Source organism: Dendrobium catenatum, unplaced genomic scaffold (genome assembly GCF_001605985.2).
Source record: "Dendrobium catenatum unplaced genomic scaffold, ASM160598v2 fragScaff_scaffold_1132, whole genome shotgun sequence".
In the NCBI taxonomy this organism is placed as follows: Eukaryota; Viridiplantae; Streptophyta; class Magnoliopsida; order Asparagales; family Orchidaceae; genus Dendrobium; species Dendrobium catenatum.
The window spans coordinates 837,855-862,301 of record NW_021319594.1 but is presented as its reverse complement, the minus strand read 5'-3'; the positions used below and the strand labels follow the sequence as shown (position 1 = coordinate 862,301).

The 24,447-nt window shown below is 36.8% G+C and overlaps 2 protein-coding genes across 2 annotated transcripts; one reads left to right on the top strand and one right to left on the bottom strand.

Moving 5' to 3' along the window:
* The first annotated feature begins 1,634 nt into the window (after positions 1 to 1,634).
* Positions 1,635 to 23,457, top strand: LOC110111011 (switch 2). The gene is made up of 8 exons (XM_020842692.2): positions 1,635 to 2,151; positions 3,557 to 3,663; positions 10,942 to 11,854; positions 11,936 to 12,183; positions 19,728 to 19,854; positions 19,928 to 20,203; positions 20,348 to 20,648; positions 23,027 to 23,457. Exons 1-8 carry the CDS (start codon positions 1,693 to 1,695, stop codon positions 23,323 to 23,325), a joined length of 2,730 nt encoding a protein of 909 aa, XP_020698351.1. The 5' UTR covers positions 1,635 to 1,692; the 3' UTR covers positions 23,326 to 23,457.
* On the bottom strand, positions 15,169 to 16,634 carry LOC114580625. The gene is made up of 2 exons (XM_028698785.1): positions 15,825 to 16,634; positions 15,169 to 15,750 (listed from the first exon to the last, which is right to left on the bottom strand). The coding sequence occupies exons 1-2, from the start codon at positions 16,375 to 16,377 to the stop codon at positions 15,278 to 15,280; spliced, it is 1,026 nt and encodes a 341-aa protein (XP_028554618.1). The 5' UTR covers positions 16,378 to 16,634; the 3' UTR covers positions 15,169 to 15,277.
* Positions 23,458 to 24,447: the final 990 nt, after the last annotated feature.

Here is a 24,447-nt window from a genome sequence, read left to right as displayed (position 1 = left end):
TTAGCAACTAAGCTTAACTTTCAAATTGTAGGTCAACACAAAGCTAACCCGATTTCGAAGATATCCTTTTCATTAGTATGATATTTTTGAGAAGATATGTGTTGAAAACATTGCGATTGACACATGCGCAATATCTAGTAAGGTACCACCCACTACAGTTAACTTAAAGGAGAACGAAACTCCATATTTCAAAGACGAGTTCATGTCAATTAACGGTGTTGGCTATGACATTGAAGGGACCCCCAACAATAATCTACCAGATGATGAAGATGATGCGTCGCCGAGCTTACAAATAGAAATAAGTCATATGCTTAGCTCAAAGTGATCAAGTGAATATCCAGCCCTATCTACAAGATGCCCAAAGAATAAGGGTTGGTTAGATAATTTAAATAAGTTATTGGTTAAGTCAAATGGAAATGCAGTTTTCATTAATGAGGCCATCGAGTGCACCGAATCGTACACAATGATGGATTGACGTAGTTAGTAACAATTTGCATAATCGTTATCATAATCGTAAGGGTTTTACCTCTCAGAACATAATCGGTACCGTTTCATTTAATCGACAATTCGTGTATATAGCCTATGAGTGGGAGGGTTCTGTTGCGGATATGCGTGTGTTTTAGATGGACTATGTAGTAAGGTCATTTTGGAGTGTCCCACAATAGTTATTACTTGATTTATTATGATTACGCAAATACTGATATGTTGATTGCATCATTTTTAGGATATCGATATCACTAGGGTGACTATTATGAAAGTACATCTAGAATATATGTAGTTCAACAATAGTTATTTAATCACAGACATGCCCATTTACACAATGTGATCGAGAGAGCTTTTGGAATTTGTAGGAACAATTTCAAGTATTGATGCACATGAGACAGTTTATTCAGCGTGTTCAACCTGATTTGGTTATTGCATGTGCAATTTAACACAACTTTATAGGTCGATATCATGGACATGATATGTATTTCAATATGTCGTGAATGAAAATGCATCATGATAATCAATGTGGTGAAGTTAAATTGTCTAACGAGGATGTTAACTTACATGCGACAATAGGATAAAGAATTTAGGGAGAAGCGATGAGGCATGACATCACAATTAATTTGTGGAATGCTCGAGCAAGCATTTTATTTTGCATAGAAAATATTTTAACTTTGAATATATTTCGTAGTAATTTCATGATTTTATGATTTCAAATATATTGCTAAAGAAATCGATCATTATGATAAAATTACTCTCCCATGTAAGATATATCAAATCTCCTATCATATTGAGATGCACGATCAAATAGTAGTTTATCTGTATCTAGATTAATATTATTCTATCATACTTTCATGTGCTCTTTCTTAATATTATAGTTTCTATCTAATGAGCTCATGATGAATTTATGATATAGTATGGACTTATCTTAAATTTATAACAAACTTATTGATGTAATTCAATGTTATTTTTTCATATTTAAATTTCTAATTTTTAAATTCTAAAATTTATTGTCAAATAATTTTTTAAAATTTAAGAGAATTTAATATTTATCTCACCAAATAATTTTCAAAATTTAACACGTTCATATTTAATAAATCTGAATATACACGATTTAAATTTAAATCCCACTAAATCCAATACCAAACAGCTCGCTCGCCCCTTCAAGTTCCCTCATAAGCCAACTTTCCAAAATCCTGCTCGCAAATGTCTATGAACCGCCTCAAAGATACCCTCCGTTCTTGCTCTCATTCCACCTCCACCTCCACCTCCACCTCCACCTTCGGTGACTTCATCACTGGAGACTCGGAAATCGCTACCACCTCTGGTCTGCTTCCCGCTATTTCTCTATTCTCCTCGACTGATAACCTTACGTTAAGGAAGCCCCCTAAGTCCTCCCTTTCGCAGCAGTTACAGCGACTCGATTTTGCCTTTTTCCCTCCCGAAGAAAACCCCTCGTTCAAACCGCCTCGAAGAAAATTTGAAGGCGGCGTCCGTCGTGGAGATCGAGGAGGAGGCGGGGAAGAAGAGGTAGAGGAACGAGATGGGGAGGAGACTGTGATAATTGGTCGTGACGCTGCTGTTTCAAAGCGTTTAGATTTAGGTGATAAAGGTCCATTCGAGCCGCTGATCCTCTCGTCTCCCGGGGAATCTCCTGTTGTTCAGGTCAGCTTCGTCTTTATTGATTTACAGCTTATTCAGTTATCTTCTACTCTTTGTATGTGCGTTTGGACTGGATGAATTTCTGTGGATTATTTAATTTTATTTTAATCATTTGTTAATTTATGTTCATGTCAGCGTCATTAGAAATTTTTTTTCGTAATTCATGCAATCCTAGATACAAAAATTTGAAAAAAGGGTGAGTAGAGAAAACAGAGGAGAAGTGATAGGAGCTTGTTTTGTTGGGACTGAGTTGTACTAAGCAAATAACGCAAAATTGAGGAACAAAAATGAAGGTCTGGGTGAAATATATGGACCCAAATGCAAATTACCCGATTTCTTTCACGAAAAGACATGATAATATGCATATTCTTGATATCTGTTATAATTCAGATTGTGTTAAGCTGTTTTTTTTGTGTTGCGTTGGTCTGTGGTTCTCTGGTCACAATAGTTTTTAATTTTAATTTTTTTGTGAAAAACATGCAAAGAAAATCCTTACTTTATTAACCTTCATGGTATCACGATCGCAAAGCGGAGCTACACACAATCTATGCAAGACTATTTACAACTCAGTTTTGTACATTGTTTTTTTTTTCTCAAAATTTTGATTTGATTATTGAATTAAGTCATACATTTAAATTTTCAGAACTATTATGTAAGTAGGGTGAGCAGGGAAAATATGTAAATTGAGAAAAAGAAAAGGAGGCCATCAGTCAAGTTATGAAGATGAACTTTTTGTTGTGTAGTGACAATAAGCCTCCATGGGAAGTATAATTATGTTTCCTAGTTATAGCCAATCTAGTCAGTAGCTATGTTCATCAACTATAACAAAAGTAGAAATATACATGACATACATCGAATTTTATGTAGACGTATAACTTCCCAAATATTAGGAATTTCTAAAGACTTCATATTCCTTGTTTGCATTGCATATATTATTTGGTTCCCTTATTCTAATGTGGTCTTTTCAGGATCCTTCGTATTTCATCTCTCCTTAGGAGCTTTCTTGGGTAGCTAAGTTTTATAATACCTAAATCGGCGTACAAATTATACCTACTATCAAAGCTGAAATTTAAGTATGAAATCCTTCAACCCCATCCACTTACTAACCCTAAACCTTAAATATCTTACAACGAATGGTTCGTGAGTTGAGAATGCATTTTTCCTGATGAAAGTAGTAGTTTTTGTTTTGAATAAATTAATCCTGTATACTACCTAATAGTAGTTAATTATATAATCTGGTTACTAATTAGACTACTATGATTCTTTGTATAATAATTTGCTTTTCCTGGAAGTGTATTTGTTTACTTTTCTCTTTGTACGAGACATTTTCTATCATTCTCTTGTTCAAAACCATTTTGAAATGAATTAATTCTATAATTTGATTTAGAAACCATTGTCTTCCATGTAGGTTCCTGCATCAATTAATTGTAGGCTCCTTGAACATCAAAGGGAGGGTGTGAAGTTTTTGTATGGTTTGTACAAGAACAACCATGGAGGTGTTCTCGGAGATGATATGTGAGTTTAAATTTGTTTTATTCTAGCAAGTATTTATTAATTTTTTTGTTTACATTTTTTAGCTTTGGTGTTTCTTAATTTTGTTCTTAAAAAAAAAAATCTTTATAAGTTTCTGACAGGTACAACTACAACATCAAGCCTTTATCCCACTACGTGGGGTCGGCTACATGAATCTTTTTTCTGCAATGTGTCATATTAAAAGTTAAATTATCGTTTAAATCTAATAAAGAAATATCATTCCTAATATTTTCTAACCAAGTCTTTTTAGGTTTGTCTCTACCTTTCCTAACATAAGTAAACTCTAATACCTCTACTCTCCTAACCGGGTCATCGGGAGGCCGCCGTTTTATGTGACCAAACCATCTAAGGCGACTCTCTCTAATCTTATCTTCTACTGGAGCTACTCCAACCTTTTCACGTATATGCTCATTTCATATCCTATCTCTAAGGGTAAAGCCACTCATCCACCTGAGCATCCTCATCTCTGTCACACTTAACTTAGTATTATGCTTCTCTTCTAAAGGCCAACATTCGGCACCATAAAGCATTGCAGGCCTCACAACCATCTTATAGAATTTTCCCTTAAGTTGAGGGGTACATTTCTATCACATAACAAGCCCGATGCATTCCTCCACTTCAACCATCCAACTTGAATTCTGCTGATAATATCCCCATCTATTTCACCATCACTCTGAACAATAGATCCAAGATATCTAAAACGTGTACTCTTATTAATGACTTGATCGCCCAAAGTCACAATCCCCTCACTAGGACTATTACTGCTAAAATTACACTCCATATATTCCATTTTAGATCTACTCAAGCAAAAACCTTTAGACTCTAAGGTTGACCTCCATAATTCAAGTTTACCTTCAACTCCCTCTCTAGTCTTATCAACAAGAAGAATATCATCAGCAAAAAGCATACACCAAGGTACATCATCTTGCAAATGTCTAGTGAGAACATCCAAGACTAAAGCAAAAAGATATGGGCTTAAGGATGATCCTTGATGTAACCCAACCGAAATAGGGAAATACTTGGTCAATCCACCTTGTGTTTGAACACAAGTAATAGCTCCTGCATACATATCTTTAATGATTTGAATATAAGCATTATTGACTCCTTTCTTTTCAAGAACTCTCCATAGCACTTCTCTTGGAACTTTATCATATGCTTTTTCTAAATCAATAAATATCATATGTAGATCCTCCTTATTTCCTCTATATTTTTCCATCACACATTAACTTAATTCCTCTATAATTCGCACAATCTTGTGCATCACCTTTATTCTTAAAAATAGGAATTAAAATAATTCAAGCTTCTGACAGGTAATGTTTTTTTTTTCGTGCCTGACAAGTGACAATATGTAAGAATTTGGGCCATTAAGATGTTTATGTAGTTTCATTTAGCACATTCATACTATTTATGCACATTGCAAAATTTTGGCTAATAAAAATCTCTTAGCCTCCTTGCACACATCTGATTGGTTGGGGTAGAGATTATGGACTGAAAAATAAAATTGAAAGTATATTGATGCATCATTGAGAATGTTTACTTTCACCAGATTTTCTGTTCTGGTTGATATAGAAATGTGCTACGAACCTTTCGCCATTTTTCAGTTTTGCTCTGTTTGTAATTAACCAGCTATAATTAGAATAATGCCAATTCTAATGAGGAAGTTAAAGAGAGATTTATTAGTGTATTCATGAGAAGAAAGTTCCCAATGTGGAATATCTTTGGAGACTTTTAGATTATTACCACCAAGAATTGAATATAGATGTGCAATATCATTTTGAAATTATTTCTGCACCATGAATGCTCCATCAAACATTAGATTTAGATTGAAAGCAAATAAATAGTCAATTTTTCCAAGCATACAGAAAAGCCCATGGAATTTAACAGCCTGGGCAATCCAGGAGCCATCTATCTTATCAGAATATTGTATAATAACCTTTACGCACCTTCCGAGACTTTTTGAAAAACTAAATGAGCAGTTTGCTAACTCTTATAATGGAAGATGACAAACAATAGATGCCTTGCTCAAAAAATTTAAAAGGTTTTCGTCACTAATGTATTTATCATGAATGATATTTGTTAAAATCCCAACCATCCCTTGGCCCTTGTTCCCACGGCCAACATGGGGATCCGTGGGAGGCTCACCTGGATCACGCTGTTAAATCTCAGTCGTCCCTTGGCCCTTGATCCCACGGCTAGGATGGGGATATGTGGGAGACTCACTTGGATCACATTGATCTGCTTCCATAATTAGGTGGCTGATTTAGGCAGGATTATATTAGGACAATTATGCATTATTTTGTAATCATTTGTTTCTTTATTAAGATAACCTCTAGAGATCTATAAATAGAGATAGTTTTGTATAATAAAATGAAGCCTTTTTCCCTCTCCAATTCTCTGAATATAACATAGTATCAGAGCCTTCATTGCCTTGGCCGGAATTCTTAGTTTTTTTACTGTCGGACTTTATGAAGGGAAGACCCGACCTTTCCTTCAGAAATGAAATCCGTTCTATCAAGAGAGACAAACGTGTAGTGCGTCTCGTCTGGAGGAGTCGAGCGAGAACCCCGTGGTCTATGCGTTCGATTGAGAGAGATGAACGTCTTGTAAACCCCTCTCACATGCGTGTGACCAAATTGGACGAGAGAGGTGTATGGTCAAAAGATTTTGCGCTTGTACTTAGGAGTTGATTGAGCAGGATTGCACTCACCACCACGTGTGATCAAGGATAAGCCGGTTCTTGCGTTATGCTTCCTACTCGCATATGTACAAAGTAGTCGAACAAGTGAGAGGGCTTCCCCTTTCAGTCTTCTATGTGCGGCTAGAGAAGGCACATGAGTCCTCTCTCATGCATGCCTACCTGGCGGTTGAACCGAGTGAAGAAGAGGATCAAGAGAGGGAGCAACCAGGAGTGACATACTTGTGTGCTTGAGCCGGGATGACTAGCCTGCATGCTTATGCTGGAACCAAACCGAGCAAGGAATGGGCATTTGAAGAGTTGCTATGCATGCGATCTAGTCGGTCCGAACAAACCTGGGAGCCTCTTGTGCATGTGTTTGCTCTTGATTTTGTGGATTTGGAAGAATAATTAATTGGCTTTCCTGTTGTCCCACCATCATCCTTCATTGCCGGAATTATGAGGAATAAATATTCTTACCACCAGCCTTCATTGTTGTAGTTTTGAGGAATACAAGTTCCCACCATCAGCCTTCATCGATGGAATTCTAAGGAATATAGGTTCCCACCACCATCCTTTATTGCCGAAACTTTGAGGAATACTGGTCCTTCCACTGGCCTTCATTGTCAAAATTATGAGGAATATTGGTCCTTCGACTTCCTTCATGCATCCAAAACCGAGGAGAGATTGAGCGGGAGGGCTCCTCTCTCGCATGCAACATCCAAAGTTGATCGAGCAAAAATGAGAGAAGTCGATCACATGATCTCCTCTTTCGTGCTTATGGAAAGAGCTAAGAGTTCTCTCTCGTGTGGGTCTAGGAACGGTCAGGCAAGACTGCAAGAGTGCAAGACGCCAAGACTTGCACTCTTTATTGCGATCATATCAGAGGGATCAGAGGCTTTGTGTGTGCTTGTGTGGGGTTGATTGAATAAGAGTGTTCAGGTGGAATCGGATGACTGATTTGCATTGAGCTTAATGTTGGCTCGATTGGACGGGAGGAAAATTGCATGCCAAGTACTGAGCTGCTTGAGATGTATTTTTCTGCTGCTGTCCTTGAAGCTTGTCGCAACCCTAAAAACAGATTTTTTCCTATTATTGTGCTTTCATTGCTGACCTTCCCTTGTGGTTTCTATCCTATCTATAACCAATGTAGCCTTCATTACTGCCCTACTTAATATAGCCTTAATTGCTATCTTTTGCTAGCACAATGTCTGAAGCTAATTTCTTCTAAAATTTTGACCAAATGGTGGACTCTATGGGTGCACCAAAGGTCTTGATAACTTTACTTTTTTGGGACTAATTGCCAAGCTGAGAATGACAAATTTGTATTCCTCAACTTGAGGGGAAGTGTTAAAATACCAACCATCCCTTGGCCCTTGATCACACGGCTAGCATGAGGATTCGTGGGAGGCTCACCTAGATCACCTTGTTAAATCTCAGCTATCCCTTGGCCATTGATCCCATGCCAAGATGGGGATCCATGGGAGGCTCATTTGGATCATGTTGATCTCCTTCCATATTCAGGTGGCTGATTTAGGAAGAATTGTATTAGGACAATTATGCATTATTCTATAATTATTTGTTTCTTTATTAAGATATCTTGTGGAGATCTATAAATAGGGATAGTTTTGTATAATAAAATGAAGCTTTTTACCTCTCCAATTCTCTAAATTTAACAATATCACTACAAAAGAATGCTTTTCAGCATGAATAAATTTTTTCGAATTCATTTATCAAGAAGAGACGTATCTGAATTCCTAAGATTTAAGTATTTCAATACCACCAAACTTTTTAGGCCTACAAATATTATATTAATTAACCAATTTGATACTCTTGCCTTTATCTGAACCCTACCAAAATAAGTTTCTTCTAACGGCATATATTTTTTTGATTACCCAAGTGGGTATCCAAAGGAAAAAGAGATGATACAAAGGAATACATGAGAGGACATAGTTGACAAAAGAAAGCCTTCTACTTCTAGACAAGAATTTACTGTATGGTAGGAAAACCTCATGCACAAAACTTTATTTCTTCTCATTTTTTTTCTTCTGAATTTTCAATTATAGGGTGAAAGCAACACATTCATTATGCTCGTGTGTGGATCCTGCATGTATGCTTGTTTATATATCTCAGAAGATTGTATTTGATTAATATATCCTAATCGTTCTGTATTGCAATTGGCAAGGCGAATCATAGGGCTTTTTTCCTCAGCATAAATGGTTGTGGTGCTTCAGCTAAATGGCGCCTTACCATTTATTATAATTTTGTTTTTGATGATAGTCCAAAAAATTCTCAAATATTAATACTATTTATTCAACTAAGCCAAATTAAGTGGGGGGGTAAGAAAATTTAAAAAAAAAAAAAAAAAAAAAAACAAGCCAAATTAAGTGCATGTAATTATTAGGTGATTGACGAGTAATGGAATAAATTAATCAAAAGATGGCAATAAGATATGAAAAAAATGACGTACAAGGTGCACAATATGATAATCAAAATGAAAGTGATGGAAATAACAATTAAGTGCCTAGGTTAGAAGCATAAAAAGTGAACTTTAGGTGCATTGTATTTTAGTTTGCGTTGCATTTTTTTCATCTTATATTAAAGATGCCTACAATAGACCCTATTGAGGATGGGCTTTGTTCTCCAATATTTCATTTTCCTAATGAGGCTTGGTTAACTACTGAGGAGCTAATTCAACATACTAAACAATCCAAGTTTTAGCTTTGAAGGTTTTCTACCATGCATGATTACGGGACTTCAACCTATACAGTTTTTTTCTTGAATTCTTGCCATGCCACAATTAGTTTTCTTTTATTTTTTCATTACATTCATTGAATTGGTTGCTTTCCTGTTACTGTGTTACTATCACATGCTATAATCCTGATTATGTGCTGCTGGTTGCTGCAATTTTTCATCATTACTACATTCTCACCTGTCTTTTTTGCTTATCGGTGATTTCTAGACCGATAATTCCACCCCTGGTGACGAGTTCTGCTGCCTCTTATTTTCTTTTTATTAATAAATTAGCATGGAAATCATTAAACCTAAAGCTGATTTCTACTGTTTATGTGCTGAAAGAATTGGAGCTTATTGCTTCTTACTAGATCTAGGCACCTAATTGTAAATTATCCTAAAGGAAGAAGGGATTCATTTTGAAGTGTATGCATTGAGTTTGGTCCTTTAAGCGATGGTGCATGATTCCCTGCTTTGGTGTTAATCATGCTTAGGTGCATGCATTTCTTTCTAAAGTACCTGTGGATGAAACGAGATGCTTTTGAACATTTTACAAATTGACATCTCAAGTGGAACGCCAATGGTTGATTGCATTATTTGGACGATGTAAATGGTTCTCTCCATGGATCGATAAACTTTTAGATTGAGAATTTGATACGTCCTAGGGTTCCACAATTTCGGTTTTACCCTAATTTCCCCCAAAAATGAGGAATTTCTCCACCAAAAGCAAAGAGAAACAATCACAAGAGGGTTGAGATGAAAAGCAAGAACCTTTGCATTAGAAAGCCAAGAGAAAACAAGATAAGTTTGTCCACTTCGAGAAGGACAAGATCTCCCACAAGAAAACCCTAGAAAAGAACAAGAAGGAAACTAGAAAGAGAATACACTTTTCATAATGCCTTCAACTAAACCCTAATGGACCCCTTCATACAATCCAAAAGTCCCTCACATACCCAAATTACCTCCACTTAAGTGGGTGGGCCCCTTAAACCCTAATGGCCCCCTTCATAAAATCCAAAAGTCCCTCACATACCCAAATTACCTCCACCCAAATTACCTCCACTTAAGTGGGTGGGCCTTTTTTTGTCCAGCCGGTCCGCCCGCCTCCTATAGACCCGCACGGGTCTAGGATGGACCGGGTGAACCGGTCCATCAGAATTGCAACAAAGTTTTGGAATGCTAATTTTAGGGATGTTCAAGTCTTGTTGTTGAGGTGCTTGAATTTGCATGGAAAATTGCAATGGCATGTTGTCTCAAACTTCTAAACTCCTGGCAATCATCTATCTGATTTATTATGACAAATGAGTTCAGCTATTCTAATATTTTCACAAGTAAAAGCCATACTGCTTGTGCACCAACTTTTAGAATTTTCAGTGTTCGCCTTGTCGACTTTCTTCATGCGGTTAATCATCATAGTCTTTAGCGCTTCCATGCATGTATTATCTTGCATGAAAGTTGCAGCTTAAGGTATGGATTAATAGGAGACCGAAAAGCAATGATGCATCTCATTATATGGAATGGCTTACATTGTTTTTTTTTTTTTTTTTTTTAATTTTTTAATTTTGGAATAATTTTATAAACATTACTTGATGGTTTGTTTTCATGCATGGCATTGCTTTATTTTTTTGTACTCTATCAATATATGAGGGATGATGGGCTTTGTTGTGACAATTAGGTTGCTCAATTATGACTTGGAGGTCATGGCTTCAAATCATTGAAGAGGCCTCTCTGTTTTTTACATGTGAGGCTATGTACATCTACCCATCCATAGACTCACAGTAATAGGGCACTTGGTGTGCATTGGGGTATAGTTCTTTAGTAGTAACATATAAAGTTTCTTTGCCTTACTACAGGGGGCTTGGGAAAACAATTCAGACCATTGCATTTTTGTCTGCGGTGCTCAGAAAAGATCTCGAAAATTCAGACTGTCATGTGGATGGCAAGAAGGGCTCTGTGTTGATTCTCTGTCCTACTTCTGTTCTCCGCAACTGGGAAAATGAGTTCTCTGAATGGGGGACCTTTAGTGTTGCTATTTATCATGGACCAAATCGTGATTTAATTCTTGAAAAACTAGCTGTTCATACTGTAGAGATAGTTATAACTAGTTTTGACACATTTAGAAATCACGATCAAATTCTAACTAGGATCCTGTGGGACATAGTTGTTGTTGATGAAGCACATCGTTTGAAGAATGAAAAGTCTCAGTTTTATAAATCATGCTTAGGAATTAGAACTACCAGGCGATATGGTCTTACTGGAACTATTATGCAGAACAAGATTCTTGAGTTATTCAATCTATTTGATTGGTTTTCGCCTGGGTCTCTGGGAACCAGAGAACACTTCCGAGAGTTCTATGATGAGCCTTTAAAACATGGACAAAGGTTAAGTGCTCCTGAAAGATTCATTCAAATTGCTAATAAGCGCAAGCAACACCTTGTTACAGTACTGCACAAGTACCTTCTCAGAAGGACTAAGGAAGAGACCATTGGGCATCTTATGCTGGGGAAGCAAGACAATGTTGTTTTCTGTGCTATGAGTGATTTGCAAAAGCGAGTTTACAAAAGGATGTTGGAGCTGCCTGAGATCCAATGCCTTGTAAATAAGGATCTCCCTTGCAGTTGTGGGAGCCCATTGACTCAAGTTGAATGTTGCAAGAGAATTGTTCCCAACGGTATAATTTGGTCCTATCTTCATAGGGACAATCCTGATGGTTGTGAATCATGCCCTTTTTGCCTTGTTCTTCCTTGCCTAATTAAACTGCAGCAGGTAATTTGAAATTTTATGTTCTTTACGCTTTGTAAATATTTTTAGGTATACATTTTAAAGTGATACAACATGCTTCTACAGATAAGTAATCACCTTGAGTTAATAAAGCCTAACACTAAGGATGAAGTAGAGAAACAGAAGAAGGATGCTGAACTAGCCTCTGCTGTTTTTGGTACTGATATTGACTTGGTTGGAGGCAATGCTCAGAATGAAAGTTTCATGGGACTTAGTGATGCGGAACATTGTGGAAAAATGAGAGCACTGGAGAAGCTCATGTTTCATTGGCTTAGACATGGCGACAAGATTCTTCTTTTCAGCTACTCTGTCAGGTAATTAATTTGTAAGCGCCGTATATCTATAAATTTAATCCTTTTCCCTCCAATTTTGTGTTGACCTACTGTATAAAAAAAAAAAAAAAATCAAAATCAAATCTACGTACCTGCCATCGCACGTCATTTCCATAACTTCACACGTCGTCGCCGTTCTTCGCACGACGAGGCCATACCTCGCGTCGCTTCTCCCCACGACTTCGCACGACGAGCTCGCGTCGTTAAATGGCCACGAAAAGGAGACCTTCGGTCTCTTTTCACGGGTGTTGGCTCTCCCTCCTCTCCCGAGCTCCCTTCTGCGACTGAGCCTCCAGACGGCCGAAACCCCTAATCCTGATCTCCTCTTCGCCTTCGAAGTTGAGATCCAGCGAGCTCTTTCCGCCTGTAGGTCACGATCGACCTCAAGCTCGAGTGCCGACTTCTCCTTGGCCGTCCGACTCCGCACCTTCTGCAACATTCCCTTCCTCTCCGATCGGAAGTTCCGACATTTTAATCAGAAGTAGCGACAGGATTCGCTTGCCGTGAAGATAACTCTCTGCCTTTCAAGCGCCTCTCCGATCCTCCGCCGTCGCTCGACTTTTCTCCTCCGGCACCTCCCCTTCCTGTTTGATCGGAGCCAACAAGGGAGCTCACCGGCGTGAAGGTAACTTTCTCCTTTGCCGCACGCTACTCCGGCCAAATCCCGTAGATCCCTCTGTGACAGAGAGGGAAGCAGATGATTTATTTTGCATTAATTATCTTTAATATAATTATATATTATTTTTTATAAGTTAATTCTAATTAATTAAGTTTAATTATTACGTTATCATGAATTGATTTATTATTGCTTGACATTTTTACTATAATGTCTCCTTAATTTTTATATATTATATTAAAAAATTATTATGCCGTGTCCACGCCGCACCCGTGTTCTATATTTTTAAAAATTGCCGTGTCCCGTGTCCGTGTCGTGTCCGTGTCGCCGTGTCCGTGTCGGTGCATCATAGCATACACGCCTTTATTGCGCGTGGTGCGAAGGCCCAGTTTTCTCGTAGTTTTCCCCTAAACGGGGGAGGTGCCGGTAGGCTGCTGAAATTTCGGGTGAAATATTGCTGCACTCGGACCTGTTTGAACTCAAAAAGGACATGCACTGGGATTTGAACTCAAAAGAACATGAACAGAGGACTTGTGGACCTTTGAATTTGATTGAACACGAGCAGAAGACCTAAATCAGAACAAAATTCATATGATTTCTAAAATTCAAATTCAAATAAAAATAAAATCAAATTGGAACCAAACTCAAGTCAATACGGATATGAAGATAAACCTGCAAAGACTCCAGAATATTTTGAATATAAATGAACTTGTATTCTGAACTCAAATTGAACACCAATGGCTCGAACAATTTGAACTTGAACGAGTATTCGAATGAACCAAAACTTGAGCTTGAATGGAGTCAGAAATCAAGAGGGGAACAAGGAATCCAGATAAAAATTGCACTTGATCTGGCCAAAGAACTTGAATCCGTTAGACATATTAAATTATAATGTCATGCTCAATATGAAAAAAATATCAACTTTGATGTGTACAATAATTTAAAGGAATTATAAGATTTGATGAATATTAAGTTCTATGAATAATTTGCTTTTGATATTAGAGATTGAATATCTCACATGAATTATAAGATCTTCTCTGGGATGAAGTTCTTGATTTCTATCGTCACAACGTTTTGTCTTTTCCTAAACAACCTAATAATAACAATTTTCTCTTAAGAGAAATTTGTAATTTTCCATATCGAAGCTTAATCAATTGGCAACGAATAACATTTTTACCTCAAAATAATCCTCATTTAAGCTCGCAATCCGATAAACTCAAATACAACTTAATTTGTGAAAGAAAATACTAAATGTGGATTACTATCGAAAATCTTGAGTCCTCTTTCTTTTTCTTTTTTTCCTTTTTTTCCCCTTCCTTTTCTTCTTCTTCTTCTCCTTCTCTTCTTCTTACCTTCCTCTTCTTCTTTCCTTCTTCCCTTCTTCTTTCTTTTTTTCTTCATTTCTTCTTCCTTCTTCAAATTCATATGAGATATTTTTAATCAAGAATATTTAACATTTATTTAAATGCATAGATGTTGACTTTCACATATCATGTCTAATCTTGATGCATGTTAAATATATTAAGTGATAACAATTATACAGATTAATTGATACATGTCTAGTCTTTGTTTTTTTCCCTTCTCGGTTTGTTGTACCGAGCTTCCCCCACCAGTTCTACTTTTCTTCTCATTCTTCATTTCTTTTTATTCTTTCCTTTCCCTTCTCTTATTCCTCCCACTTCTTTTTTTTTTTCTCTTTTCTTCTATGTATTCACTCTATCTCTATGATGCACGGACACGGACACGGCGACACGGACACGGGACACGACATTTTTTAAAAATATAGGACACGGGTGTGGCGTGGACACGACATAATAAATTTTTAATATAATATATAGAAATTAATGTGACATTATATTAAAAATGATAAACAATAATAAATCAATTTCATGATAATTTGTTTAGCTTATAACATAAAGATGTTTAGTACAAAATATCCATCCTTCAACATAGAAATTATAATTTCATTTATATCTTGATTATTCATTATTTTTAGCTAGATAAGATTGTAACAAACCAATCATACATAGGAATACATCCGAAATTTGTTGTCTTTGCTTTGCGCTTTGCAAGGTTTAAAATTGCGTAACTGCGCCTCGAGGCGGTTTTCGTCCGTGAGGCGAGGCGTAAGCCTCGAGGCGGTCTGAGGCGTAAGCCTCACGAACACAGAATTGCGTAAATGAAAAATTAAGAGTTTTAGCAGGAAAATAATAGCAATAGTGGAAAATAAGAAAGTAGATGCAATAAAATCAAGTCCCAAAGTACAAAATCACAAAATATTAGTTTAACAAAACTCCCAAAATACAAAAAACATATAAAATGAAATCATATCCCATCACTAAATGGGTCTTCAAGTGAATCTTATTCGCTAATTGTATCTATGAATGTCATGTCATCATCATCATCAATATGACTCACTTTTCTCTTCTCTGTTCAATAAAAGAAAAGATCATTAGCATATTAATTGGATGAACCACACATTATCAGGCAGACTGGCAGAGAACATATACCTTTACTTGCAGAGCTAGTAGATGTGTGTGGTGTGGTACTAGTGGATGTACCCGTTTGATCTGCTTCGCCCCTCAATACATCCACATTTAGATCTTCTACCTGTAAGTCTGATAATGACAAATCTGCCTCATCATCTATGAACCACTCATTATCAGACGACACATCATCACACACCAACGGGTCCTCATCATCTTTCAACCCCTTATTCCTCAACCTCCTATCTCTTAACCTCTTGTTGTGCATTATGTATACGAGGGAGTTCATTCTGAGTGTAGATAGTCGATTTCTTCTCTTTGTTTGCACTTGACTATATGTACTCCAATTTCGCTCACACCCAGAAGAAGAACAAGTGAGGCCCAACACTCTCACAGCAAAACTCTGTAGCTCAGGGGTGGAATCACCAAATTGGATCCACCATTCAACTGTTTTCAAGAAAAAAATATAATCAAAATTCAGAACTGAATAAAGTGTATTGCATTTACCAAATTAATTATACCTGGAGACCGTTTAGAAATGGTAGTTTTTGCTGCATTCAAACCAAAAAAACCCTCTTTATTCCGGAACAGAACAAGCTGTAAATCTGCAAGCTCCCTATCTGCCTGCTCCGGTATTAATCTTTCCATACAGTGATATAGACCAAGCTTAACCTCCAGATTTGAAGATTTTTTCTCTGAATATTGAAATTGAGGGTTAAGATAATATGCAGCTGCATGTAGATGTCGGTGTAACTGCACCTCCCACCGAGCATCAACGATATCCCAAATCTCCCTATAACTTGCCTCCTCTCCTCCCAAGTTATGTGCAATCAACTCCTTGGCCTCATCCATAGCATTATAAATAAAACCCATAGCTGGTTTCTTCTCTGCATCCACTAAGCGTAGAACTTGCACTAAGGGTCTCGTGCTCAAAATGGCATAGGTCACAGTAGCCCAAAATTTATCATTCAGAATTATCTTTCTTATCTCCTTTCCCTCACTCTTCTTCCCCCAAGCAGAGTTTAGCCATTCAGTTGATGTAAACATGGCTTCCAAAGGTTGCCTCACCTCCATCAAGCTCTGCAGTGTCAAATAGGAGGTGGCAAACCTATAGATTCACAGTGCCCAAATGTTAAAACTATGAACATACAGTTGGAATGATTTACAATGTAAAAAATATGAACATACCTAGTGGTTGCAGGTCGAATGATTTCTTTCTTTGAAAATTTTCTCATTAAGCTTAACACCCAAGAGTGATTGTAGATGAATTTTGTAATCTTCTTCGCCCTAACAAGAGCACTCTTGTGCTGAGGTAAGTCACCAAGATCCTCCAATATGAGATCAATACAATGTGCTGCGCAAGGTGTCCAATAGAGGTGTGTCCTCTTCTCCATCAACATCTGACCAGCTGCTTTGTATGCACTGGCATTATCAGTCACTACCTGGACAACCAACTGCTCTCCAATCTCCTCAATAACTCCATCAAGTAAATTGAAAATGAATGTAGCATTCTTCACCTCATCAGAAGCTTCAACAGATCTTAAGAACACTGTACCATAGGGATTGTTGACAAGGATGTTTATCAAACTCCTACTCTTCATGTCAGACCATCCATCTGACATTATAGTCACACCTGTCTCAATCCATGTCCTTTTAATCTCACCAATGGTTCGCTCGGTGTTCTGCAACTCCTCTTTTAAAATCCAAGTGCGCAACTCATACATAGAAGGTGCTTTCAACCCTCTTCCATACAATCCTACAGACCGCATCATACTGAAGTAGGCAGGCGATGTAGCAACATTAAATGGTATTGCATTTTCAAAAAAAACCGCCGTCAATGTCAACTTGTACACTATACTTCCAAGAAGGGTCCCTCCGCAATGACGTATTCGTCTTTTCTTTACCTCTAACCATGTCTTCTAAAGCAAAAAATCAAATACACTAAAAAAAATAAAAAAACTAAACCCTAATTTCTCTTAAAATTGCAAAATATATCCCTAAACTTAATAAAAATACCTAAAATCCAATGTGGAGTACTCCTAGAGGGTGGTCGGAAGTTTCTACTTCGCCGGAGAGGGGCGGCGCCGGCGGGAAGCAAGGCCGACGGCGTGCGTAAGCTGTTTTCGCGACCTGGAGCGTGCGGGAGGGAGAAAAAATCGGGTTTGGCTGAAGGAGACGGGTGAAAGAGATAAAAAGACCTCATTTTAAGTGAGTGGACCCTACCCAGAATTGCGTACGCCTCACAAGGAATTGCGCAATTGCGCCTCTGAGGCGCGCCTCAGCCCCTGTGAGGCGTACGCCTCTTGCAAGACCAAAATTGCGTAGGCTATGAGGTGTTTTTGGGAGGAATTACGCAAAGGCGCGCCTCTCATTGCGCAATTTTAAACAGAGGCGCTTTGTGAAATCATTAGGTTTAGACATTACTTCGGCGATCCTTACTCCTTTTCAAAAAGGCAACAACATACCTTTTGTTTTTTCTATAACCACATTCAATTTAGCAGAATAGATAGAAGCTCTCCAACCTTCAGAAGACCTCAGCTCTCACTTCAAGTTGCCCAACTGAAGAGGAGAGGAGAGGAGAGGGAGAGGGAGAGGGAGAAGGAGAGACTAACGTGAACTCCTAAACCTATCTCACCGACGATCGGCTATCTGGGTTGAGATATAATGAAAAGCCAATGGAGCCTTGGATTGAAAGCGATGACGCTCCAACTGCGAATTTTTTATAGGAATACATAAGTTAAATTGATATGAAGTGAAATAAAAATATCCCAATAATAAGACAACATGAATACAACAATATACTGGTCTGCCGGGGGTCCAAGGGGGCGCTGCCCCTGGCGGGGTTCGACTTGCCCGGTTAGGTTGCGGGGTCAAGGGGCAATGCCCCTGCGAGGGTTTCCGGGGGCAGTGCCCCCGGAACAAATTTTGAAGTTCTGCCCCCGGAACAAATTTTGAAGTTCTGCTTGTTTTTAAAGTTCGTAAGTTGTTTATATGGAAAGATACTGAGCGGTACCGAGTGGTACCGAGCATGTACCTAGCGATACCTAACGGTACCGAGCATGTACATTAGCTTTTTATTATTTAATAACCGGACACGCATGTATGATTTTAATTTTTTAAATTGCGACACTCTAATACCGTGTCGGACACGTGTCCATGCAATGTCGAACGCGTGCCTGTGTCCAACACGTGTCTAACACTGCATACCCTCTTTAAGCGGAGTGTCGGTGCATCATAGCTATATCTAGAGCCATCTTCCCCTTTATATCCCTTTATGCCTCCAGTTGATGTTAAGAAGGGAATTGGATATAGAATAAGGTTTAGGATAAGGTTTACTACTTGAGCCTTGCAAATGGAAGTATTCAAAAAATGTTGACTACTTTATCCACCCAACGATATGCATTTGTGGTACACTAGGCCTCCGTTGATGTAAGCTTTACCCCAAGAAAATAGTTGATTTGAAGAGAGTTTATTTGATTCGAATCAAGGCCATCAAATCAACATAATGGAAACATGCCTATTGCTCAGAAGCGTGCCCTTACAAATCAAGCAAATAATAACAAAAAATGCTTAAGCCAGTAAGCAATAGAATATTCTTAGCAAGCTTCACAAGGTTGGCACATATGAATTTAATGTTTTTAATAATTTGTAAGCCTCAATTCCACTCTAATAGAGAACTGATATTCTTATCCAAATTATTATTAAACAATTAATTTTTAATTTTAAGATTGGAAAACTCTCTCTCAATATTCACTAGAATGTACAGATTTGGTTGCTGTAGAGGAATATGCTTTGGAAAACACTGAAGGATGTGTAGTTGCGGGTACTAGGAGTGTTTGTTTTGAATTAAAGCAAATACAACGCATTTGTATTGGGGGTTTGAAATATACTAGAATACCTATTTTTGATGAATTTGAAAATCTCCTAAAGCAGGCGAACTCTAAATGTAGGAAAAACTCACATCTTGTAACCTCAGCTTCTTCACCCCTGGCCTATGTTATTTCCCCGCTGCTCGTTGCTTGCTTGCCCACCTTCGCAGCCACTAGTATTCGTTGCCATCGTCTGTCCACCCACTAATCCACTGTATTCACCTATTTTCTCTCACCCTTGGTAGCCCCCATTCCCCACTAGTCACGCCTTGCCATCCCCATTCATTGATGTTTGTCGTATTTCAATGTATTTGATTTTTGTCCAATCAAAGAATTCATGCTTTTTTAAAATACATACATTATAAAAACATCCAATCAAACACAAAAATCCAGCCATGTGCCATTGCCTTGATAGCTTCTTTTGTGCTCTGAAATCCCTTTTTTTTATTTTTTGTGACACACATAACAATGAGCTTATTTATCCCTTGGTAGACGTTAATGTCCTTTTTTTGTTTTGTTTTTATTGCATCTTAATGTGATTTGTTTTTCGAGCAGGATGCTTGACATTCTTGAGAAGTTCCTTATAAGGAAAGGTTATTGCTTCTCAAGATTAGATGGTTCAACCCCAATGAGCTTGCGACAATCATTAGTTGATAATTTTAACATGAGTCCAAGCAAACAGGTAATTCTAGCATTTGACAATTTGAATTTTATGTATCTGGTCGATTGGCAAGTTAAATATCCTCTTTTTGTAGGTGTTCCTTATATCCACCCGAGCAGGTGGTTTAGGTCTCAATCTTGTTAGTGCAAATAGAGTTGTGATTTTTGATCCAAATTGGAATCCTGCACAAGACTTACAGGCTCAAGATAGGTCTTTCCGTTATGGACAGAAGAGGCATGTTGTTGTATTCCGCCTTCTTGCAGCTGGTTCCCTTGAAGAACTTGTGTACTCTAGGCAGATTTATAAGCAACAACTTTCAAATATTGCTGTTTCAGGAAAGGTGGAAAAACGTTATTTCGAAGGTGTTCAGGTATAGCAATTGGTTTTCTTGTATTTTTTGGTGTGGTAAATTGTATTCCGTCTTTATCTAAAGTTTTTAAAGAAAGCATTCTTCCATCATTTAACTAACTCACCTTTTGAACATTTCTTTTTTGTAACATAAATTTATTTTTAGGACTGCAAAGAATTCAAAGGTGAACTCTTTGGAATCTGCAACCTATTTCGTGACCTATCTGATAAGCTTTTTACAAGCGAGATCATCGAAATGCATACAAAACATGGAAAACAATATGATCCCTCAGGTGGCTCAGAGGATGTTTTGAAAAATGAGGGGAAGCTGGTAACAAAAACCTCATTACTAAATCTGGATGTTGATGACGCATCTTTGAGTAATAAAGGAAATCATGATTCATGCTCAGACAAATATCCAGAAGGCTTTACTACCGCTGAAAATAAACAATCGCTTAATGATTTGGGTAAGTCTCTAAATTGATCCAAATATAGGGCATCAAGTAATCTTGTAAAGCATATTTTCTCACTGAATTGATTCATTAATGGATGATATTTTTAAAATCATCAAATGAAACTTTACGGATGAAGGATCAAGTGATGGTGGTGTTGATAGAACTTGACTCAAATTCTATGCATGATTGTTTCTCTGGTTTCCTGATAATTTTAGAATGTTAGTTATATGCTATTATATGTAACCCAAGGTCACTACAACAATCACTTTCTGTACGCTCTCTGCAATGTAACCAAGAAAAAGGAAGCTTAATTGCAATTAGCTAGGAATAGAGATTTCATTACCATGCAGATAAATTAGATGAGAAAAAGGGGATGCACCCACCAGAAATTACGGGGATTCATTAAGCTAATGGAATAACTTATTTGTTACATGTGGTAATGTGGAGAATCCCAAATCCTAAGTAGATGATTAGCAAGTAAAACTAAATGAGGTGTTTGGTTGGTGGTAAGTGGTACTTAGAAAGTACAATTAATATCCAATAGATGCTTCATCATCATCATACCCCCTCCCTCATTGAAAAAAGTAGACTTCGAGATTGTATTTGGTGAAAAACCTCTCATAATGGTTGATATACTCATGAAAATGCTTGAGGTGATATCAATTTGATGCACTGCTAACAAAAGACATTACCCCTTATAGGAAGAGGGATTTCATTACGGAGGATTCATTCACCCGAAACTATGAGGTTTTCCTCATCCTTGACATTCGAATCACTCACCCATTACATGTAGCGAATCACTTGTCCAAATAATAAGACTCTCTTACATAAGCTCTATTCAAAATCCTTTCATATCTAAAGTCTAAACCTTTTATATATATCATAAAATATGAATTCTTTGTCCAATTAAGTGAGGTGGTTGGTGACAGGAGCAGTTGATGTTCAGGAAGCACAATGGTAGGGCAAGTAGTAGTTGACAAGTACATTTAAGATTTAGTAAAGATTTATTCACTAGGATATGCTGCCGTAGCCATTTGACAAGACTGGAATATGGTTAGTGTCAAAAGTTATGCTGATATATAGGCCACTTTTAAGTTGATGGTTGGAACTGAAAGTGCCACATGAATCCGTCTAGGAATTCTCTAAGGACGGGGCTTACTCTTCTCTTTATTACAATTAAATTGGTATTATACTTCCATTATATTTTTGCATTTTGACATTACATTTGGAGACGATCAGGCTAGACAAAATCTTCTCAGAATGTATTGTGCATTAAATGAGTTCATATCCGTTGGTTTTTGTTCCATTTTTTCTGTGGAAATGTGTGTATGTTGAACTGTGTTTTCATCTTTTTATGTTATAAGTTTTTCAAGCCTAACACAACTTCGAAACTTCCACCATAAAGGACAATTCTTCAAGAATTTGAATGGAAAGTGATTATTCTGTGAAACAGGTATTTTTTATCTTTTTACCGAATTTGAGAATATTATCGCATCCGGCAGCTTGCAAAGAGAGTTAAAAGTTAGGTCCATGTGAAACAGTTACCTTTACTGCTGGAGCAAGAGCATAAAACTTTAATAGAAGCCATATACATGATAGCAAAACCTAAAGTTAAAATGACATGATTCCAAAAATTTGGAGTGATTGTGTAAATGTTTCTATTGAATTCCTTGATCAAGTTAATTATTGTGAAAAACATATTTGAATCTTGAGGCACGCAAGTGAAAAACGGTTTGGCAATTTTAATGTCTGAAGGTATATCACATGGTGAAACCACTATTAGGGACATAATTTCTTCAGGAAACCTCTCAAAAGGCATCATAAAGAAGTTCTATTCCAATTTTTATGATAATGTGAAAAGCTAACAGGATCTAGCCTTATTTTATGTGACATTGAAAAATAGACACTTTATTTGCCAAAATTCCAGCTAAACAGTCACCTTCATGGATTAATTATTCTGTGCGGACGTTAAACGCCGTCCAAAGACCAACCAGAATGCACCACGTCATTCCTTGCTCGGTACCGCGGCTCGGTACTATAGACGTGACGCATTCTGGTTGGTATCCGGACGGCGTTCTGCGTCTGGTCTCCGCACAAAATAATTTCTCACCTTCATGTCACCAACATGATTAGAACCTTGGTCTTGTTTAAATTTACCTCTCCTTCGCAACCAATTTAAGAGGAGCTTGGTCTCATGAACCAGTGATTTTGTGTACTTCAATATAGAATTTTACAACAAATTACTTTCTCTGTACCTCTGTTTCGAGGGCTTTAATGCCATTATGTCTGAACTTGATCTATTATGTTTGTCCTTTCGATGTATAATTGGAGCATCTTTACATACAGTTATCTTGATATCAACATCTTTCTAATCATATTTGAGCTCTCAGGTATACTTTATGCTCATCGAAATGAAGATATTGTCAACATGGGACCTAGATACAAAGTTCAACCAGCTTCAATTACAGAAGAAGAAAAAAACAATTCTAAGGTATTGTGTAAACCCGATAGTGTAGTGAAATCCCATACAAGAGAACAGAAAAGAAACGAGTTCAAGAAAATTGCTCAGTACAGAGGCATGGAGCTCTTAGAGTTCAGCAACTGGATATTATCTGCATCTCCTACTGAGCTGAAACAACTGCTCAAGGATTACCAGAAGAAAAAAAGGAAGCGGCAGTTGGTAAATTAAGGATTCTTTTGGGAAGGCTTTTTTATTGCTTTTTAAAGTAATTTTTAGTATAAAAATTAAAGATTTTATACTAAAAAGTTGCTTTAAGAATTAGTAAGAAAACCGTCCCAAACAATGACTAAGATTTTGTTTGGGATGGTTTTTTTTACTGATTTCTAAAGAAGTTTTTAGCACAAAAATTTCTTGAATTAGAATTTTTCGTACTAGAAAGTTACTTTAAAAAGCATTAAAAAAGTTGCACTGCCTCAAACAAAATCTAAAGTTTCATTTGGGACATTTTTTTAGTGCTTTCTATTTGTACTAAAAAATTTCTTTAGAAAGTAATAAAAAAATTGTCTCAGACGGGGCTTAAATGCTTTTGGTTTGTAGGGGATAAACTACACTAACTGCTTTTGCTGTACAGCATAGTTTCTCTATGTTTATAGTTTATTGATTTGTAATTCTGATTATTTTAGCCTACCACATTATTATTTAAGCCTAAAATAATAATGTGGTAGGCTAAAATATTAACATAGAGCAAAAATAATGGAGGCATTATTTTTGAAGATATATAACTCAAACATTTGAGTAAATGAAAAGTAAGGTTCTGTTTGGGATAATTTTCGTATTATTTTGTATTTCAGATTATAATCACACTTCTATTTTACTTACTTTTCTGATTGCTTTTAAAACATTTTTTTACTTGTAAGACATTTAAAAAAATTCATTTACTCGTAATAACTTTATAATTATATTTATAAAAAAAATTACAGTCATCCCGAAGAGACGCTCAATGAAAAAGCTATTAGTCTTGATTTGATTTGAAGAACCTCAAGGTAATGTAAATACCTTTCATTTAAAAAATTTATTAACATATTATTATGGTAAATAAAACTTTAATTTTTATGAATTAAATAGGAAAAAAATATTTTTACTCAATCTCTTCTCAACCAAATCACTTGAAATATAATTTTAATTCATTTACATTATTATTTCCTTCATATAGTAAAATACAATGATATACATGCAACCATGTGATGTAAGAGGATTTATCTCTAGCATCCTCACAAAGCCCTTCGACATCTATCATGCTAAGTGTTTGTTTGGATAACTGTAACTTCTTGTTGAGAAAATAAATTATTT

Excerpts from the sequence above, each read along its gene's own strand:
- LOC110111011 (XM_020842692.2), top strand. The coding sequence starts at position 1,693 with ATGTCTATGAACCGCCTCAAAGATACCCTCCGTTCTTGCTCTCATTCC. Across the intron at positions 2,152-3,556 it reads GGGAATCTCCTGTTGTTCAG|GTTCCTGCATCAATTAATTG; the intron begins GTCAGCTTCGTC and ends TCTTCCATGTAG. Across the intron at positions 3,664-10,941 it reads GGTGTTCTCGGAGATGATAT|GGGGCTTGGGAAAACAATTC; the intron begins GTGAGTTTAAAT and ends GCCTTACTACAG.
- LOC114580625 (XM_028698785.1), bottom strand. The coding sequence starts at position 16,377 with ATGGAGGTGAGGCAACCTTTGGAAGCCATGTTTACATCAACTGAATGG. Across the intron at positions 15,751-15,824 it reads CATTTCTAAACGGTCTCCAG|TTGAATGGTGGATCCAATTT; the intron begins GTATAATTAATT and ends TCTTGAAAACAG.